Source organism: Hyalella azteca, unplaced genomic scaffold, assembly GCF_000764305.2.
Source record: "Hyalella azteca isolate HAZT.00-mixed unplaced genomic scaffold, Hazt_2.0.2 contig9815, whole genome shotgun sequence".
Lineage (NCBI taxonomy): Eukaryota > Metazoa > Arthropoda > Malacostraca > Amphipoda > Hyalellidae > Hyalella > Hyalella azteca.
This window is the reverse complement of record NW_025939875.1, coordinates 143,217-161,562: the sequence shown is the minus strand read 5'-3', so window position 1 is coordinate 161,562 and position 18,346 is coordinate 143,217. Positions and strand designations below refer to the sequence as shown.

At 40.2% G+C, this 18,346-nt stretch overlaps 1 protein-coding gene across 1 annotated transcript in view; it reads right to left on the bottom strand.

Moving 5' to 3' along the window:
* Window positions 1–788: 788 nt before the first annotated feature.
* The window catches only part of LOC108677405 (CUB and sushi domain-containing protein 1), a 49,937-nt gene continuing 32,379 nt past the window's right edge, over window positions 789–18,346 (bottom strand). Inside the window, exons 5-25 of the mRNA XM_047882163.1 lie at window positions 17,049–17,141; window positions 14,813–14,935; window positions 14,209–14,288; window positions 13,532–13,736; window positions 13,092–13,241; window positions 12,558–12,746; window positions 11,620–11,802; window positions 9,806–9,924; window positions 9,066–9,161; window positions 8,342–8,480; window positions 7,557–7,730; window positions 7,009–7,194; window positions 6,265–6,385; window positions 5,869–5,981; window positions 5,278–5,457; window positions 4,745–4,933; window positions 3,814–3,993; window positions 2,956–3,133; window positions 2,154–2,320; window positions 1,654–1,741; window positions 789–1,141 (exon numbers count right to left, since the gene is read on the bottom strand). Coding sequence (XP_047738119.1) covers window positions 979–1,141; window positions 1,654–1,741; window positions 2,154–2,320; window positions 2,956–3,133; window positions 3,814–3,993; window positions 4,745–4,933; window positions 5,278–5,457; window positions 5,869–5,981; window positions 6,265–6,385; window positions 7,009–7,194; window positions 7,557–7,730; window positions 8,342–8,480; window positions 9,066–9,161; window positions 9,806–9,924; window positions 11,620–11,802; window positions 12,558–12,746; window positions 13,092–13,241; window positions 13,532–13,736; window positions 14,209–14,288; window positions 14,813–14,935; window positions 17,049–17,141 — 3,116 coding nt within the window. The 3' untranslated portion in view covers window positions 789–978. The remainder of the gene's footprint in view (window positions 1,142–1,653; window positions 1,742–2,153; window positions 2,321–2,955; window positions 3,134–3,813; window positions 3,994–4,744; window positions 4,934–5,277; window positions 5,458–5,868; window positions 5,982–6,264; window positions 6,386–7,008; window positions 7,195–7,556; window positions 7,731–8,341; window positions 8,481–9,065; window positions 9,162–9,805; window positions 9,925–11,619; window positions 11,803–12,557; window positions 12,747–13,091; window positions 13,242–13,531; window positions 13,737–14,208; window positions 14,289–14,812; window positions 14,936–17,048; window positions 17,142–18,346) is intronic.

The window sequence follows — 18,346 nt, the reverse complement described above, 5'->3', positions numbered from 1 at the left end:
AAGTTCAAGGGTATAGCGTTACCACGGTCGTATATGGTACGTCGTTCGCTTCTCTAGCCTGATTTATGGTTCGACCAGACCAACGCTTGTCCACTCCATAGCTCACGTGTTATGTGGCCCGTGCAGGGCTAAATTCAACCCATAAAAAGATTTCATAGCAATTCTCAGAAATCAAAATTTAATTCTTTTTAAGGTAACTGGTGAAGAAATTAACTCAACAAGTCTTCTCAGCAGACGTGAAGAACGTACGAGATATTAGAAACGTCCTATCAATTCCTGTTCTTTACGTCTTCCGCTTTATCGATTAAAAAATCTCTACAAGCGATAATTTGCTATTTTCCATAATAATAAAATTGAAAATTAATTGATCTGGCCTTACCAGTTCGAATGATTTAAATACGCATATTATTATCAACACTGAGTCTAAAATGCAGCCTTTGCATTTAAAAAATTGCAATAATATTTCATATGCAACAATTATTTCCATTACTAAATACATTAAAAATATTAGGCTTATAATTTAACGACTCGATCCTATCACGCTAAAAGGACACATAAATTTCAGGGAAAACCAAATGCGTTAAGATTACGCAGGTCTGATCTATTCATTAGCAGGCCTGTCTTAGGTTGCAATATTTTATCGTATCCAATAACTTCTACACAGGACATTCTCAAAAATTTAAAAGCAAGGAAAACTCCACAAAAAATCATAGTATCTTTAAAGAAAACGTTTCGGAGTCCAGGTTGCTGGACTCCAAAACGTTTTCTTTAAAGATCCTATGAATTTTTTGTGAAGTTTTCTTTGGTTTTAATTTTTTAGTGAATTTGCGATTGAAGCAAACGAGCGACATTATTACTTACACAAGACATTCTCAGTTGAGAACAAATATCCTTGTCGTGCGATGGAAGTATTAAACTATCAATTGTTTTTACACTAGATGTTAACTTAATAGGATGTCTATAATGCCTTTATATGCTCTAATGACCGTTGATAGCCATGCCGTTAATTGTGACGGCCATCGGAGGTGGGGCGACGGGAGGCTGGGGAGGAGGAGGAAGCCTGGGTCTCTGGTTAGGTGGGTAGCCTCCCATGCTCATGCGCTCTGACATGGACCCGTTGGTGTATGTTGGTCCAGAACTTCTGTTGAGTGAATGAAGTGTTGCATATAAATATTTCAGTGAATGAATGAAGTTCTGGCAGTCAAGTCACTGATGAATGAAGAGAGTGCAGCATGCACTTCAGGTGAAGCCAAAAGTGAATGCATGAAGTGTATGCATTCAAGTCACCAGGATAATGTAACCGAAACATCTGCATTGAATAGGATCGTTTAACACAATTATTCCTCTCCTAGAATCAAAATGCAAATTTGAACGGTTACTAACAAATTTGGACAGCGGCGTAAATGGGGGTTGCATAGAACTTAATTCTTTAGCACCTAGAAAAATAACTAAAGCAAATGGAGCGCAAATATATTTCCATTTGAACGTATTACCATTTACCCCACACTTGCTCCACCAAATGTTAACACACCAATACACTGACGGTAAACACCGATTCCGGCCTTTCCCGTAGGAATAACATTGATGAGAGTTGTATGAGCATTGATGACTGTTATATATCAGTATATGAAGGGGAATATACTCAGGCCTCACCTGCTGCCATCAGATGGCGGGCTGCTGAGCTCAGAGTAGTTAGGGTCGGGGTCGAGGTCATCGGGGATGTTTTCATAGATGTTGTTACCTGCAATAAAACATTATATACAGTCTCCTTGTTATGCAGGGCGCATTATCTGAGCTCATACTTTCAGCATCAACTTTTGGGAATGAAATTTGTACGGTTTCACTTTTTCATTCATTAAATTTCCTTAGTTTTAGAATATTTTCAGAATAAAATAGAGCTAATGTTTCATAAATGAATTACATTTTATTTTTACACCGGTATTTTGTGTACACTAAAATTTTTCTCTCTCTGCACTCAGATATCATAAGTAATATAAACATACGTCTTAATGATAAGACGGATCCTTCCCGATCCCAAATCTTAATGATTCCGTAAGCTCGCCCTTGACCCTCGTTAAGTTAGTTTGTTTAGAGGCCACATGTTTACTATCGCTTCAGCTATTCAACTATCTCGTTAAGATGAGCCTCCTAACCTGTTGTAGGGTCACTGAGGCCGGCGTAGCTGACGACGCCGACATCACGCATCCCGCCGCCGTTCATCCCGCCGCCGCCACCGCCAGCCTTGCCTCGACTCCCACCACCGCCACCACCGCCACCGCCACCACTACCACCGTTGGTCTTGGCGAGTTTCCGTTGCCGACTGCGCAAGAAATGAATAAAGTCGGAGAGTAAAAGAAAGTAAGTGGGAGAGAAAAAAAGAATACAACGCGTCATATGACTGTGTCATTGAAAATATAAACTATTTATGATATCATATGTTTATAATGCAGAAAAACAAGACGTTATTTCGCCTGGTAGATAAGGATAAATTGGTCATAAGAACACCTCACTGCATAACATCTCCATATTCAACCATAGTCTCTATATATCATGTCATGTGTTTATAAGGGCAAAGAAACACGACGTTACTTCGCACGGTACACGAGGATAAATTGGTCATAATAACACCTCACTATATAACAGGTCCAATTTAAACCATCTTCTATATATCATGCCATCTGTTAATAATGCAAAGGAACAAGACGTTATTTCACCTGGTACACAAGGATAAACTAGACATAAGAACACCTCACTGCATATCATGTCCATATTAAACCATAATCTATAATTAATAACTAGGCAAGAGAGCAGAGGCAGCACTGGTGGTCATAAGAACACCTCACTGCATAACATGTCTAGTATATTAAAGCATAATCTCTATTTAATAACTAGGCAAGACAACAGAGGCTCTATAGGTATTTAATAATTAGGCAAGCCAGCAGAGGCAGCCCTCACGTCCTGAAGAAGGCGAGGGCGAGGGCGACGGCGGCTACCAGCACGAGGGACACGACGATGCCGGCGATGAGGCCGCTGTTGGAGCCCTCATCCACGTGGCCTCCTGGCGCCCCCCGAGCTGAGTTCGTCGTCCCGTCCACTGTGTTGTCGTCCAGGATACCTCCGTCCGTGTCGTCCACTACACACATAATGGGGCAAAAATAGAAACGTTTGGTCAATAAAATTCGTTCCACAAGTACCATAAGCAATATTCTTTGGTCCTTACCATCTACTAAATAATTGCTCAAATCTGAATCTCAATCCGTATTCAGAATGGATCAAAAATAATCTTAAGTCTGAACTTAGCTATCTAATTACGATGCTATATAACCCGAGAGATTTTGAATCAAATATATGTTGTCCTTCACAGTATGAACGTGTCACAAATTGGGGAGGCAGGCAGGCACCTCCCTACACCCGACCCCATCACCGCAACCCTACAGGCACCTCCCTACACCCGACCCCATCACCGCAACCCTACAGGCACCCCACTACACCCGACCCCATCACCGCAACCCTACAGGCACCTCCCTACACCCGACCCCATCACCGCAACCCTACAGGCACCTTTCTACACCCGACCCCATCACCGCAACCCTGCAGGCATCCTCCCTACACCCGACCCCATCACCGCAACCCTACAGGCACCTTTCTACACCCGACCCCATCACCGCAACCCTACAGGCACCTTTCTACACCCGACCCCATCACCGCAACCCTGCAGGCATCTCCCTACACCCCGACCCCATCACCGCAACCCTACAGGCACCTCCCTACACCCCGACCCCATCACCGCAACCCTAGAGTACCCCAACTCACGGGAGCACGTAGGAGGCACGTGCGACCAAGTACCCTGCTGGGTACAGGTCCTCTGGAAGGAGCCATGTAAGTGGTACTTGGGGAAGCAGAGGTACTCGACCACGGACCCGAACGCCGTCGAGTCGTTCAGCTTGATCATGCGCCCGTTCAAGATCTGCTCAGGCTCCTCGCACACCACGGCTGTAACAATATTATATCATACAATATCGGACAACAACATCATATAATAAAAAATTACATACATAAAAAAAATAGTTCCTACAACATCATAACACCGAACATTGTCATCTGCAACTAAATTATGAGCATTTCACTTTAGACATTATTCCTCATCCACAGGTCGGGTAGAATCACTTTGTACGTGATCACATCGTTGGATAAATACCAATTTATCCGTGGTTCCAAAGTACCTAACGCTATTATATAGATTCACTTAGCATACCCAACCGCATGCATAATGAGATGCCGCATGCATAATCCTTACTTAGTTTCCTATGGATAAACCCAAATTTATTCCCGAAGAAAACCGCAACTGAATTCCCTAAAAATAAGAGTAACGTGATTCACTTAACATAACTCCAACAGGATAACGTAAGCACAACACAAACCCCAACCTCCTCATCCCGATATAGAACCAAGACCCATCGTACCTACGGTCAGTCCCCATCACCCCTCACACATACACCACTGCAGGTACCTCCCTACACCGCAACCCCATCACCGCACCCCTTCAAGTACCTCCCTAACCCCTAAATACCCATCATCGTTACCCCGCAGATACCTTTCTTCGCTCCAACCCCATCACCGCAACCCTGCCGGTACCTCCCTACACAGCAACCCCATCACCCCACCCCGCAGACACCTCCCTACACCTCATCCCCATCACCAAACACTGGAGGCACCTCCCTACACCCCGACTCCATGAGCGCACCCCTGCACGTGGGTGTCTCAGTGTCCCAGACGCCGTGCTGTAAGCAGCTACGTCGCGTAGGCCCCACGAGCTCGTAGCCCGCGTCGCAGGAGTAGGTCGCGTGGCTGCCCACGGTGCGGTCGCCCTCCTCCACGCGCAGGCCTCTTGAACCCTGCTCTGCCATGCTGCTCAGCTCGGGGCACTGAATCTCTGCTCACAAATGCTCACTGGTTAGTACCTATATGCGAGAGTAATAGAGGTACAATGATAGATTTTATGGCATAAAAAGAGTTGACTTTGAGTTGTTTAAAGGCTAAATTAGATTTGATTGTATTTTTTTAGGTAAATTTTAAATTCATAACATGGATATTATATAATTGTAACAAGCCTACCAGAGAACCGAAAAAATCGATAAGTTGGTGCTGCTAACAGCCAAACAACTGTCGTAAAAAAGAGCCATTTAGTCTTTTTTCCAGTGTTCAAGTTAATAATTATCATTGCATAACTTTTCATTTCCACAAGTAGAATAAGTGAAAATCTATCCCGCAACTCACGGATGCACTTGGGAACAGGTCCCGACCAGGTGCCGTTTTCCTGACAGAATCTACGGAATTTTCCCTCCACCTTCCAGTTGGGGTCGCACTCGTACGATACCGTGGCTCCGTAGCTCGTCTCGTTGCTGGGCAGTCTGTACACGCCGGGGCTGATGGACTCGGGGAGACCGCAATCAACAACTGAAATATAAACATTGTTGATAAAAAATCAACAAACTAAAAAAAAAGATCAACAACTGAAACAAAAACATTAGAAATAAATCATGAATCAAAACAGCTTGCGCAAGTTTTCCTTGCATTAAAAGCTGTAAATTAATTTTAAAAATAATCATAACTTTTATAAACCTTTTATCATAAATCTGCAAGTTTAGAATGTCTAGAATTAACGTCTAACAGCAGAGATACCGTGACCCGTAAATAGATTTTTCCTATTCAATTTAATTACTACTAATGATACATGTACCATCGAAGATAAAGAAAATTTATACACCGCGATTTTCGTGAACCCTCATTATTGTAAAATTTTTGAGGCGAACATCATAGCAAAAACCGTCACACATAAATACGGTAAACACGTGAAGTGTAACTCACACTTGCATCCTGGCGCCTCAGCCGACCACGTGCCGTTAGCAAGACACGTGCGCATAGTGGCGCCCTCCACCACGTATCCCTTGTCGCAGCGGTACGTGATGGTACTGCCCACCCTGTACCACGACATCGAACACTCAGTGCACTCACAGTAATTACCAGCAGATGTAAAACAATATCAAAATCTCGTGCTTCGGAAAAAATCACCCTCCAGTGCGAAAAAGAATCCTGCATTAAATCATGGAAAATTATTGTTTTCGTGATGATCATGATGCTTTACGATCACGAATATCAGGTTCAAGGTCAAAAACTTCCAGTCACGAGTAACTATACATGTTCATTGTCAAGTTTTAGCAGTAAATATAAGTTCATTGAGCAAGATACGAGATCAAAACGTACTTGTATGTCTGGTCTGGCATCATATCGTCCTTGCCGCGCACGACAGACGACAGTCGCCTGTCGTTGCGCGCGATGCTGATGCGAGCCAAGTCTGGCACCTCAGGGTTGCTGCACCGAATCTCTGTGGCATGGATACATGTGGCATGGATATATGTGTCATGGATATACGGATGTAACTCGGAGACTTCGCAACAAATATGCACGTGAATCGTTAGAAAATAATAAAACCTCAGGTTTTCCTTAGTATTATAGAATTAGTGGTTTTTGATTGTATTTAAAATACTCCGCTGACATTCCTCCTTAAGCAGAAAAATAGGACATATTTTCAAAGCCAGCAATACCAAACTTCAACATCTTTCTATATGAGTAATCTTACTGCCGTCATTTAAGATCTGCTCAACTTGGTTACGAGTACATCACAGTATGCATGTCATTTTATAAAATATCAACTACGCATCATTCTATGCACTATTATCCGCACGACACGCTCCTGTATAGTGGTTTTTGTTAATAATAGCGGTTTCAGCGTTATTAGGCCGTAAGCCTGTCGCCGATTCTTAACATAGCAGAACATTCTCAGCTTGTTGCGGTCTCTCAACTCACTGCTACAATTCTGCTATGCTTAACCACCCGGCCTCCTTGCCGTTTCTGACAAGAAACTGGCGCACAGAGCTGGGAACGAACCCGCACCTCTCTGCTCCAATCTTGGTACTCTGAACTTTAACCACTGGGCCCTTTACACACCTTCACACTTGGCGACCTGGCCACTCCACTGTCCCTCCTTATTGCAGGTGCGAAACTCGTCGCCCACCAGCCTGAAGTTGGTGTTGCACACGTGCTGGATTTGGCTGTCCAGGAACGTGGCTTCGCCCTCCTGCAAGTAACGCACCTCGCCCCGCACCAGCGGCGGCACCCGCCCGCAGTCCACGACTGGTCGGGTACACAATTTGTTTTCACTTCAAAGTTTTTATTTTAAATGAGTTAAGAGTCGATAACATACGTCAGGGCGAGGTAAATTTATTTATCACATTCCTGCGAAGTTTGTGCCAATCGGGAAAAATGGCGTGAATTCCTAATAATTTCCTCCAAATTCCTAATATTTTCCGCACTTTGTCTCCAGCTGATGAGCGCTCAGTGAGTGACAGAGAGCGTATTTTCTCGTCCGTCCGTGAAGTCACGGGCAGACAGACAGACGGACGGATGGACATGACGAGCACAATAGCGATTTTTTTCCATAAATGAGAAAAAAAGCTAATATAAATAACGGTACACATACTTTGCACTGTACTTACAAGTACAGTTCGGAGGTTCGCCGCTCCAAGTTGCGTCTCGCGTACACACGCGCCGCGTGTCACCGGTGCTGTAGTGGCCCGCCTCGCAGTGATACTCAACCTCGGCACCCACGTCAAAACTGTACCCCGTCACATACCCTCCGTGGGGTATCTCAGGCTCACCGCAGTTGATTACTGTCAGGGCACGAGATTAATTTACAGCCAAGCTCATGGAATAAAAAACATAACTATAATCATAAATCAATTATAGATGAATTAGGTATTCCGATGAAACCTTCATCCATGTACAGCGCTAACCTCTTGGCTACAAACTTCTCTAACATCTATATTACAGAGCGTGTTAATGTCACCGGCCTGTAATTTAGGGTTTCGTCTCTTGCACCCTCCACTGTAGACTTGACACTTTAAACTCCAACTAGCAGACACTTACAAATAAAATAATAGAGTTCACTCTCTTTCAGACATTTAGACAATATTGTCAAAAACTCCTCTTACTTTTACAAAAACTTGTCTTACTTACGTACGCAATATGGACAGCCAATTAGCGATCCATGCACAATACAATGAGACTGCCACTCTGCAGCAGACACTTACAGACACAGTAAGAACGGCCACTCTGCAGCAGACACAGACACAGTAAGAACGGCCACTCTGCAGCAGACACTTACAGACACAGTAAGAACGGCCACTCTGCAGCAGACACTTACAGACACAGTAAAGACGGCCACTCTGCAGCAGACACTTACAGACACAGTAAAGACGGCCACTCTGCAGCAGACACTTACAGACACAGTACGGGCGGTCGCCGGTCCAACGTCCGTCTTTAAGACACGTCCGCTGCGTAGGCCCGTCCAGCCAGTAGTCTGCGTCGCACTCATAGTCTGCCACGCTGTCCAGGTACGTCGTGCCGTTAGCGAGTGTCATCTGCAATAATAATTTCACTATAAAACATATCAATATTAAATATATGTGTTTTATATATTGTGAGTTAAAATATATCAATATTAAATATGGTATATCTTTAATATATAATGAGTTAATATGTTAGAACGCTAACTACCTCATTTAATTCGTTCAAGCGCCGATCATTAAAAAATATTAAACGCCAATATTTTGACACAATATAAGAGCATCAATGAGAAATTTTCGGCGAGGCCTATTGATTGGCTACGTCCATTTAACGAGCATGGAAAAAAATAATCATTGAGAGCTTATTAAGATGTAAATAAAATCTTGCCTATAATTCAAAGAATTAAAATATATAGCATTTTTAGCGCATTTTCTCATTTATCGAACAAAGGTGCTATTGTGCTCGTCATGTACGTCCGTCTGTCTGTCTGTCTGTCCGTGACTTCACGTTTTCGTCGACAAGAAAATGCGCTCTCTGTCACTCACTGCAGTGTTATATTATATAGATATATTTTATATTTATATTATATATTTAAATTTTATATAGAGTTATATTTTTTAGTTATCGGTAACTATTGGACGTAAGGCGGCCCAGGTCACCTCGCCGTGCTCCAGGTCATCAGGGATGCCGCAGTCCACAAATCTGCACGTGGGCGCCTCGCCAGACCACGCGCCTCCCAGCTGACACGAGACTGTCTGTCACCATAACGGTTAAAAAGAAATCAGTGAGGGAAATTTTGACAGTACACCCTTTAATTAGATAGATCAATTCTTCTTCAAGCTTATAAAAAAATAAATTTAAAAATTAAACTCTTTCTCACGAATATAAATATTATTATTGTTATTAAATCATGATGGAATAATTATCCACACGGAAAAGCCTGCTTATAAACAATTCAAACATGTAATATGTTTAAAATTCACAATATAGATTGGAACAAGAGGGTAATGGTAAAAAAAATCTGCACATTACATTTATTCACTGATAATTTTTCTTCAGCGCAAAAAAGTAAAATAAGAATATAATATTTCGAGAATAACGGCGACACAGTGTTAGGAACAGTAACAACAATGAATAGCTATAATAAAAGAGAAACCAATTCACAGACAAGCTTGTAGAAGTTGTTCCGATACCGAGTTACTTCGTCATTAATGAATAACAAACTTAGGTAGCTACCCTATTTCATCAATAAATTTTCATACACCCCGAGACAAAGTTCGCATATCTTTGAAGTTATATTATTACCGATGACATATATACTATACAAAGTATACCTCATGTGAGAATTTCTAATAGCAAGTAAAGATTAAAGTTTTTTCATTGAATTAGAGATATTGACCTTAGCCCCGATGAGGGTGAAGCCAGGGTTGCAGTGGAAGATGGCGGTGTCTCCAGCACGACGTCCCGTCACCTCGAGGCCTCCATCACGGGGCGCCTCCAAGGCAGGGCACCACGAGACTGTAAAGTTGATTAACAAAATCAATTATTACAATTAATCGCGCATAAAAATTATGAATTAATAACGTTAATTGATATATTTCATGAGCGGCGACCATGTCATCCAAGCTACACCCTCACCCAGAGGTTACTACTTCGCGCGCAGGTTGATCTTAACTAAGACCAAATGCCTACAAATGGCCGCGAAAAAATTCACAGGAGCAAGCTCCCCGTGAATTATTTGCATTGCATGTTGGTTATTTTTATAACGGTTAGAAATGAATATTTTTGGCCCCCCTCTCATTTCGTTTCAAATTATGGAGAAATTCAGCTTAAATTTGCATAATCGAAGAATATTTCATGCTACGAATAAATGAATGTTGAATAATATGCGTTTGAAAATTACTTTTTAAAGACAACACTTCCAAAGAATCCAGTGTCTCCAATCTTACAGATGTACAATGAATTTCTTATTTAATTTTCGAATTAAAAAAATTAGTTTTTCAATTTTTTTAACATATAAATTTTTTAATATATAATTTTTTTCAAAATTAATTATTATATTAATTGATTCGTGCATTGCCTCTGACTTCACACAAGTGTGCAAAATTTCAGATCAATTAGACAGGTAAAAGTGTCAGATATCAGTTATAAGATTTGTAGCTGACAAAATTATTTTTTCAATTTTTTTAATATTGGAAAAATTTGTTTTTTTAATTTTTAAAATCTTTTATTTTGACATTTGATTCATGCATTGTCTCCAACTTTACACAAGTGTGCAAAATTTTGTGTTAAAAAGTGTGTTAAATTTTGATTATAAGATTTGTAGCAGACAGACAGACAGACAGACAAACAAAGAAACAGACAAGAAATGAAGTTAAAGAGAAGTGTTGTAAAAAAGGAGAGGATTCCCCAGGACAGAATGTCAAAATTGATAAAGAAGAAGCGTAGCTTCTAGCAAGAGACCACACTGCTGCTTTCGGTGTGACAAACACATAATAAAATCACCTATTTAGGAACATAGGAATAGGAACGGTTACAGTGCAGTAGCTCTGTACGATATTGATCTCAGCTGTGCATTAAAACCTCATACCAAGAAGTCAACAAATCCTGTTATGTCCATTGGATGATTAGCATCGAACCTAGCAACGCCGACTGAATGATTGCAGTCTATGCCACATAATTATTAATTATGATGCAAGTTGCATAACTGATGTCGAATGCAACTTGAATGATGGATATTTTAGAGAGAACATAAGCAAATGACATGCCTTTGTTTCGTGCATATTCTATTTCAAACTGACACAAAAGTCTAAATGATAGCTGTGCACAGCTAGTAGGGTAATGGGTGAGTTAAACAAACCTCACAAGGAACATTATTTGAAAAAAGTAATTTTTCATATATTTTGATGATCATGATAACACTATCTTGGTTGAGTCAGACTCCCACCGTTTTTAAATGCAACAAGAGTCCCTTCAGATAGATTTCCTCATTAATTACAGCCTTGAGGTCCACGCTCTAATATCCCAGATTCACCCCCCTCATCATTTAGAGAAAAGTTTAATATAGTAGTATAGTATCTTCGGCATTGAAGAATAGGCCTGTCGCGATTCTTGTACTTTTCTTGGCTAGACTGGCCAATTTTTTTAATTACTGGCCAATTTTTTTAATTACTGGCCAATTTACAACTTTTATCATCAAAAAAATTCACTCACACAGACAATTAGGAGCTCGAGGCTGCCACACTCCCTGCTCCCCACACACGATGGTGTCCTCCTGGCCATCGAGCGTGTAGTTCTCAGCGCAGGTGAACAGCACCCGGGCGCTGTAGGTGGTGCGTGCGTCCAGCAGCACCGCGTTACCGTTCTGCACGTCGCCCGGCGCACCGCAGTCAACGTCTGCAACAAATGGTATGCAAAATAAGCCTATTTTATGTAAAATAAGCCTATTCTTCTAAAATAATTTTATGCAAAAGAAGGCTATTTTATGCAAAATAAGGCTATTTTATGTAAAATAAGGCTATTCAACTGAAAGAATTGTATGTAAAAATAAAGCTGTTAGTCAACATTAGAATTGAATAGCAAAAGTTAGGATTTGCCGAATAAAAGAGCTGCTTATGTCGAGCTACGCGTCAAAGTTCGGCAGTAAAGAGTTAAATTACATTAGAAGAAGATAATTTGGGTAGCAAGAAGAAAATTATTAAACTCAAAAATTATTAATTTCTTACATAATATGTTATTCGAGTAAGATGATCTCACCAACTACACTAGTCAACACGAAGCACTAAGTCGCACAACACAATTAATTTATCCAGCCCCTAATTCATCAAATATAATATCGGTTTCATGTTCACATCAAACAATGCAGAAACAGAACTGACTATACACATCCTTTCTTTGAATATCAGCTGCAAATAAATATCACTTTCAGTTTCACATCAAAGAATACAGAAACAGAACTGACTATACACATCCTTTCTTTGAATATCAGCTGTAAATAAATATCAGTTTCAGTTTCATATCAAAAATAGCAGAAGCAGAACTGTCTTCGTATATCAGCTGCAAATAAATATTGGTTTCAGTTTCATATCAAACATAGCAGAAAAAGAACTACTATACACATCCTGTCTTGGTATATCAGCTGAAGAACTCACACTTGCATGTCGGGGCTTTGCCCGCCCAGAAACCATCAGAAGAACAGGTTCTGTTCTTATCGCCCAGTACCATGTGGCCCTCAGGGCACGAGTACGTCGCGACCTCGCGTACCTCTTCGTCGTCAGGGCTCGTCGTCACGACCACCGTCGTGTTCTCGTTCTTGTCGGGGCTGCCGCACGACGGTGAACCTGTCGTCGTAATTACATTTTAAAAGCGAACGCTACATGACGGGGCAATAAACGGGCTGATAATAGATAATAATAGAAATATTTAGATTACCGAATATAGCAAAAATTACAGTACGCGAAGTTTAAAACGATATAAAAATTTTTTTATTTTGTTAATCCATTAGGCACATGCTGCTCTTATATTTCTTCAATAATGAAACTATTAGCTAATAACCTGCTTCTGTTTTGTTTTTTTTTTTTTATTTTTATCAATTGTGAACCCCATATTTTTGTATCCTCATTTTATTTAGAAAAAATCACGTCACGTTCAAACAGAACGTGAATAAAGAATAAAATAATACTGACTGTATTGACAGATCCAGTGTAGGCTGTCCAGGGAGCAGGTGACGTCATTCCAGAGCCACTGCATGGACCCGTCCAGCATGACGCAGTGCTGGTCCCCGATGTAATTGTTGGGCTGATTGCGGGCCCACAGCGGCTTCTTGATCACTGATCCTGTGGCGCACGACGAACACAAAAACACGTCAACAGATGGTTAATTAAATTGTCAGATTTTTAGAAATGAATTACTTTGAAGACGATCAACTTATTCGTAGAAATAGAGAAAATGAAAAAAAAAATTATCTTGATTTTTTCGTAAGCTCTGAAATGCGACAAATTACAAACATGTAATTAGAATCCAGGCACAACTTGATCTTAAATTCATGTTAAGTTACGTCCAAATTTAAAAATACATATTTTTTGAAAATTTTCAAAAGAGCCTGATTGAGTGATGAAGTTCTCACCATCAGCCCATCTCCACGTGCGGCTGATGTGCGCAGGTTCCTTCTCGACGCCGATCCAGAGGAGCTGCGTGCCGAGGCGGGACTCCATCCTGCGCAGCTCGGAGGAGAGGAAGTCCTGCGTGATGGGCTCGATGTGCTGCACCAGCGACGCCTTGTTGGCTGCGCACTTCTCTTTGGCAGTCGCGTACGTGCCTTTCTCCTCGGTCTGTTAAATTACATTTGTTGAGTAAAAGATTTCTTAAATCATGATGAATCAGAAAAAAATACCTACTGCATCTTCGTCTGTAAAATTATATTCCACTTCTATAACTTACCAAATGTACAAGAAAATTCGGCAGGTACGTATGCTGTATTTAGGAATCGATGGAATCTAGATGATTTTATGGAGCATTGTCATCGCACGAATTTTTTGAGAGAAAAATATATTTTTTAATATTGTCACTTTCGACCAGGCAGTTGTGATATTCAGGTAAGTGATTTGTTGAACGTATGAGATACCCCTTCAACACAGCCAAATATGTGAGGAAGAAGAGTCTTTTCACGAACTACGCAGAATTCTACATTCTTCAGAACAACATGAAAATATTTCTGCATTATTCACAGAAATAGAGTAAGATGAGTAAGAATAACATACATCAATGGATAACAAATCAAATGACCGTTACTCTGATCCTGACCTGGAACTGGTAGCAAGTTCTGTTGAAAGTAGCCAGCGCGCCTGGTAGGTTAGATCCCATACAGCGCTGCTTAGAAGTCTCTGTAACGTACATTAACTTCATTATAACACATTGTTAAATCAATCGTTACAGGAACCATTTTGTGACTAATTCGTGAACCGCTTGGGCACACATTATTGGTGAACTGTAGTACTAATCCTATAAGTTTCAAGTTATGGCTCAGGGCAATATTTTTTCATAAAAGTTTACAAATAAGTTCACGCATACCAAATTCGCGGTTTCAATCTTTTCAATTTGTGTTAAGCAAATGTAATTAAGGTGACCCTGCATAAATCGTGCACTTTCATGACGGAAATGAAGCCTATATTTCTATATCAAGAAGAAGAAACAGCTGTCATTAAGAAACAGCTGTCAAGGTAGAATTGCAATATCAATACTCGAATTTAATTATCTATACTTCATTTCCATAAATCGTGAACAAATCGCTTGATGTAAAAAACTCCGAAGTATTAACGTTCCACATTAAATCTTGAAGTTACTCATGAAGTTACTTCTCGCGTTACCAGCCCAAACAAACAAATGAATCGTGCATGCACAGCCTCACCCTGCGTGGAGAAGACCTGCACCTCGCACAGAGACATGGAGCCTGACACCCCCAACATCTGTACCATCACGTAGCGCCCCAGCATGGGCCGGGCGCACGACAGCTCCCGCGTGCTTCCTTCCTCTGCAAACAGTGTTTTCTTTTACACAGTTAACACTATAAAATATTTATCGGGCTTAATGCCAAAATTGTGACACAGTTTCTTACCCAAATCACGAGCAGAGAATAAATGTTGCAATGATATGCACTTTTGAGGCGATTAAAATATTTTTTTTTACTATAAAATAATTAATTTGGCTTAATGCTAAAATTGTGACACAGTTTATTAGCCAAATCACGAGCATGGAGTAAATGTTGCACTAATCCGCAATTGCGAGGCGATTAAAATATTTTTTCTTTGCCACTATAAAATTATCAATTGGGCTTATTGCCAAAATAGTGACACAGTTTCTTACCCAAATCACGAGCAGAGAGTAAATAGTGCACTGATACGCACTTTTGAGGCGATTAAAATAATTTTTTGCCGCTATAAAATAATTAATTGGGCTTATTGTCAAAATAGTGACCAAGTTTATTACCCAAATCACGAATTGAGAGCTGATGTAGCACTGATACGCACTTTTGCCGGGCCAAAGTGGGTCAGGATGACCCACATAAGGGAAAAGGTGCATCGCTATTTGCACATTTCGCTGATGATCAATAGTTACTATGTGTGTGTCTCAATACAGTGCGTGTCTTAATACAATGTGTGTCTCTATACAGTGTGTGTCTCAATACAAAGAGGTTGTTACTGGCCAACTCGTTCTTCCCATTTCCGGCTTGCATGATAAATGAATCAATTCTAATATTCAATAGACTTTCAATTTGAAGCATTACAAAATAATCGTAATTCGTTATTTGATTAATTTAGGAACAGTGTGTTTTTGCCTTCGTCCTTCGGCCGTCAAGAGCGTTTATTCTGGTTAAAAAATAATCTAATTTTACAGTATAATTTTTATACATTTTAAAGTTTATAATAAAGTAAAGTGAGCAATCAAAAGAAACTCAATTCTCACTAAATTTTCTTATTAGAAAAAACTACATTAAAAACTTGCATAAACAGACTGTAATTTTCATCGTGTCACACTATCATATACTGCATATACCTTATCATCTCGTGGAAGGCAAGCTAAGTATCAACTCGCTAGCAGCAAGTAATTCAGGACACAGAAGTAACAAAGATACCGCGATCCTATTGTTCCCAAGAAAAATTAAACGTAATGACAGTTGTGAGTACACATCCGGGCATATACCGCCCATGAGTAAACATCGTCTCATCCGAGAATTGTATTCCAGTATATTGCTGCTTATACTTGTGAGGCTATAGAGAATTATGCTACATTCAAGACAAATTTTAATTAAGCGAAAATATAGGTCATCAAAATTTTAGTGAGATCGCCGACAAGTATAGAATTATTGGTTACAGCGTCTATGAATGTATCAATGTTCTATTGTTAATCAGCAACATTTGAAATGAGACAGATGTTTAGGCTGCAGAGGAAGCTGCATAAAGTACTCCGAGAAAAAACACCCGTTTTTACCGCATTTTCTCATTTATGGAAAAAAGGCGCTATTATGCTCGTCATGTCCGTCTGTCTGTCTCCGTCTGACCGTCCGTGACCACGTTTTCGTCGACGAGAAAATGAGCTCTCTGTCACTCACTGCAGTGAGTACTGAGTTATATTTTTTTAATATATGAGCCTGTGTTGTATATTTAATGATTTAAAACATGTTTTGGTGAATGATCACACATTATCTACTTGGTGCATTTCATTAAAATTTTTTAATTTGACATGTGACAGTTATTGAATTCCATTAATTTCAAGTTCTGGACCCATGAAATACTTGATATTAAATTCACATAAATCACCAAACCGGAATAACCCAATTGCCTCGTATACTACGGAACAACTGAAATCTAGAAGCGATTTTAAACGTACCGTCCGTTGAAAAGATTTGATCAAAGGCCAGTCTAGTCAAGAAAAGTACAAGAATCGGCGACAGGCCTATCCAGGCCTATTCTTCAATGCCGAAGATACTATACTATACTTTACTAACTCAAATTAGAAACGGTTTCGCCGAATTTCGTAAAAAGTGGAATCGTGGTGTTTCGTGGAAACATTATCAAGCTTTTATTTAAATTTTGAAAAAAATTTCTGACACATGCATCGCAGATTTTCAATGTCACATCACTCACCTACGACGCCAGGTAGCCAGGCACACAGTCTGTTCAGTTGATACTTGACCGAGTCTCCCACGCGCACTTCCAGGTCCTGAAGTGGTTTATGTCCTGAAAAAATACAAAAAGACGTCAAAAAATTTTCCGCAAATCTAGTAAAAATTAATCCAAAGACAACAATTCAACCACATTGAAATAGTCTGGGATAAATATTAGAGCGCGGAAATAGACTTCTATCCCGCTAGGAAAACTTCTAACTGAAGAGACTTATTAAAAAAACAGTATTGTTCGGATACTATATTAAGCATCAAAAAAGCTTTCATGAATTCACGTAGTGTAAATATTTATATGGGTTAATGGATCTCGTTTATTTAATGGATTTCCCTGCACTGAAAAATAAACAAAGAGAAAGTAACCCCCAGAAAACTACGAGCAGGACATCAAAGCGGGAGTTGTTACTTCAGCGGGCTGCGGAGGAACCGATAAGAAGTGATACAGAGACAGACTGCAATGTTCCGTCTGCAAAAATGTTAATCGGTTCATCTAGACACAATAATTTGGTGTATCCTGGACCCTAGGTATAAAGTTGGAGGGATCGGGAGGAATAACAGAATTAGGTAGTGTTGTGGCACAAACATTAAAACTTCAGGGTAACGTATTATAGATGAAGAAACAGCAGAAGAAGCGGTTAGATGATAAGGTAGCATGACGATAACGTAAGGTAATAAATAAGCTTGATAATAAAAACAAAGACAACTTAGTTAGAGGGTCGAGTGTTCACGCATAAGAAAGATTTGGATTGCTCACGAGTGTTGTAGAACGGGTGATTAGATGGTGAATCTGGAGGGAATTCGAATTCATGATATAATAAGAACAACGAATTAAGGACAAATTACTGACATGACGCAATCAGTTTATACTTCGTACTTTCGAATAACCTGACAGAAAATTCCTATTAAAATACATTTCTGGCTCATTTCAATTTCTTCGTGCACATCCATGGCTACCTAACTTACTCATGCACATCGAATATATAATTACACTCACAAGTGGGAGTCAAGCTTTTCAAAGAAATGGCTTCCCAGTTCGAGGTCGAGTGAAATTCATAACGCCATAATACTCATACTGTGGTTCTGAAACTGAATTACAACTAATGAAACTGAATTAGAACTAGGTTGTGAAACTGAAATACATGCAGCTAATAGATAAGATAAATGACTAACTTAATCGGGAAATTATTCGCGAGATCGTAACTGGTCGCTAGCCAGAAAGCATTTTCCCCACCACCTTATCCAGAGCCACAATCTTCTTCTTTA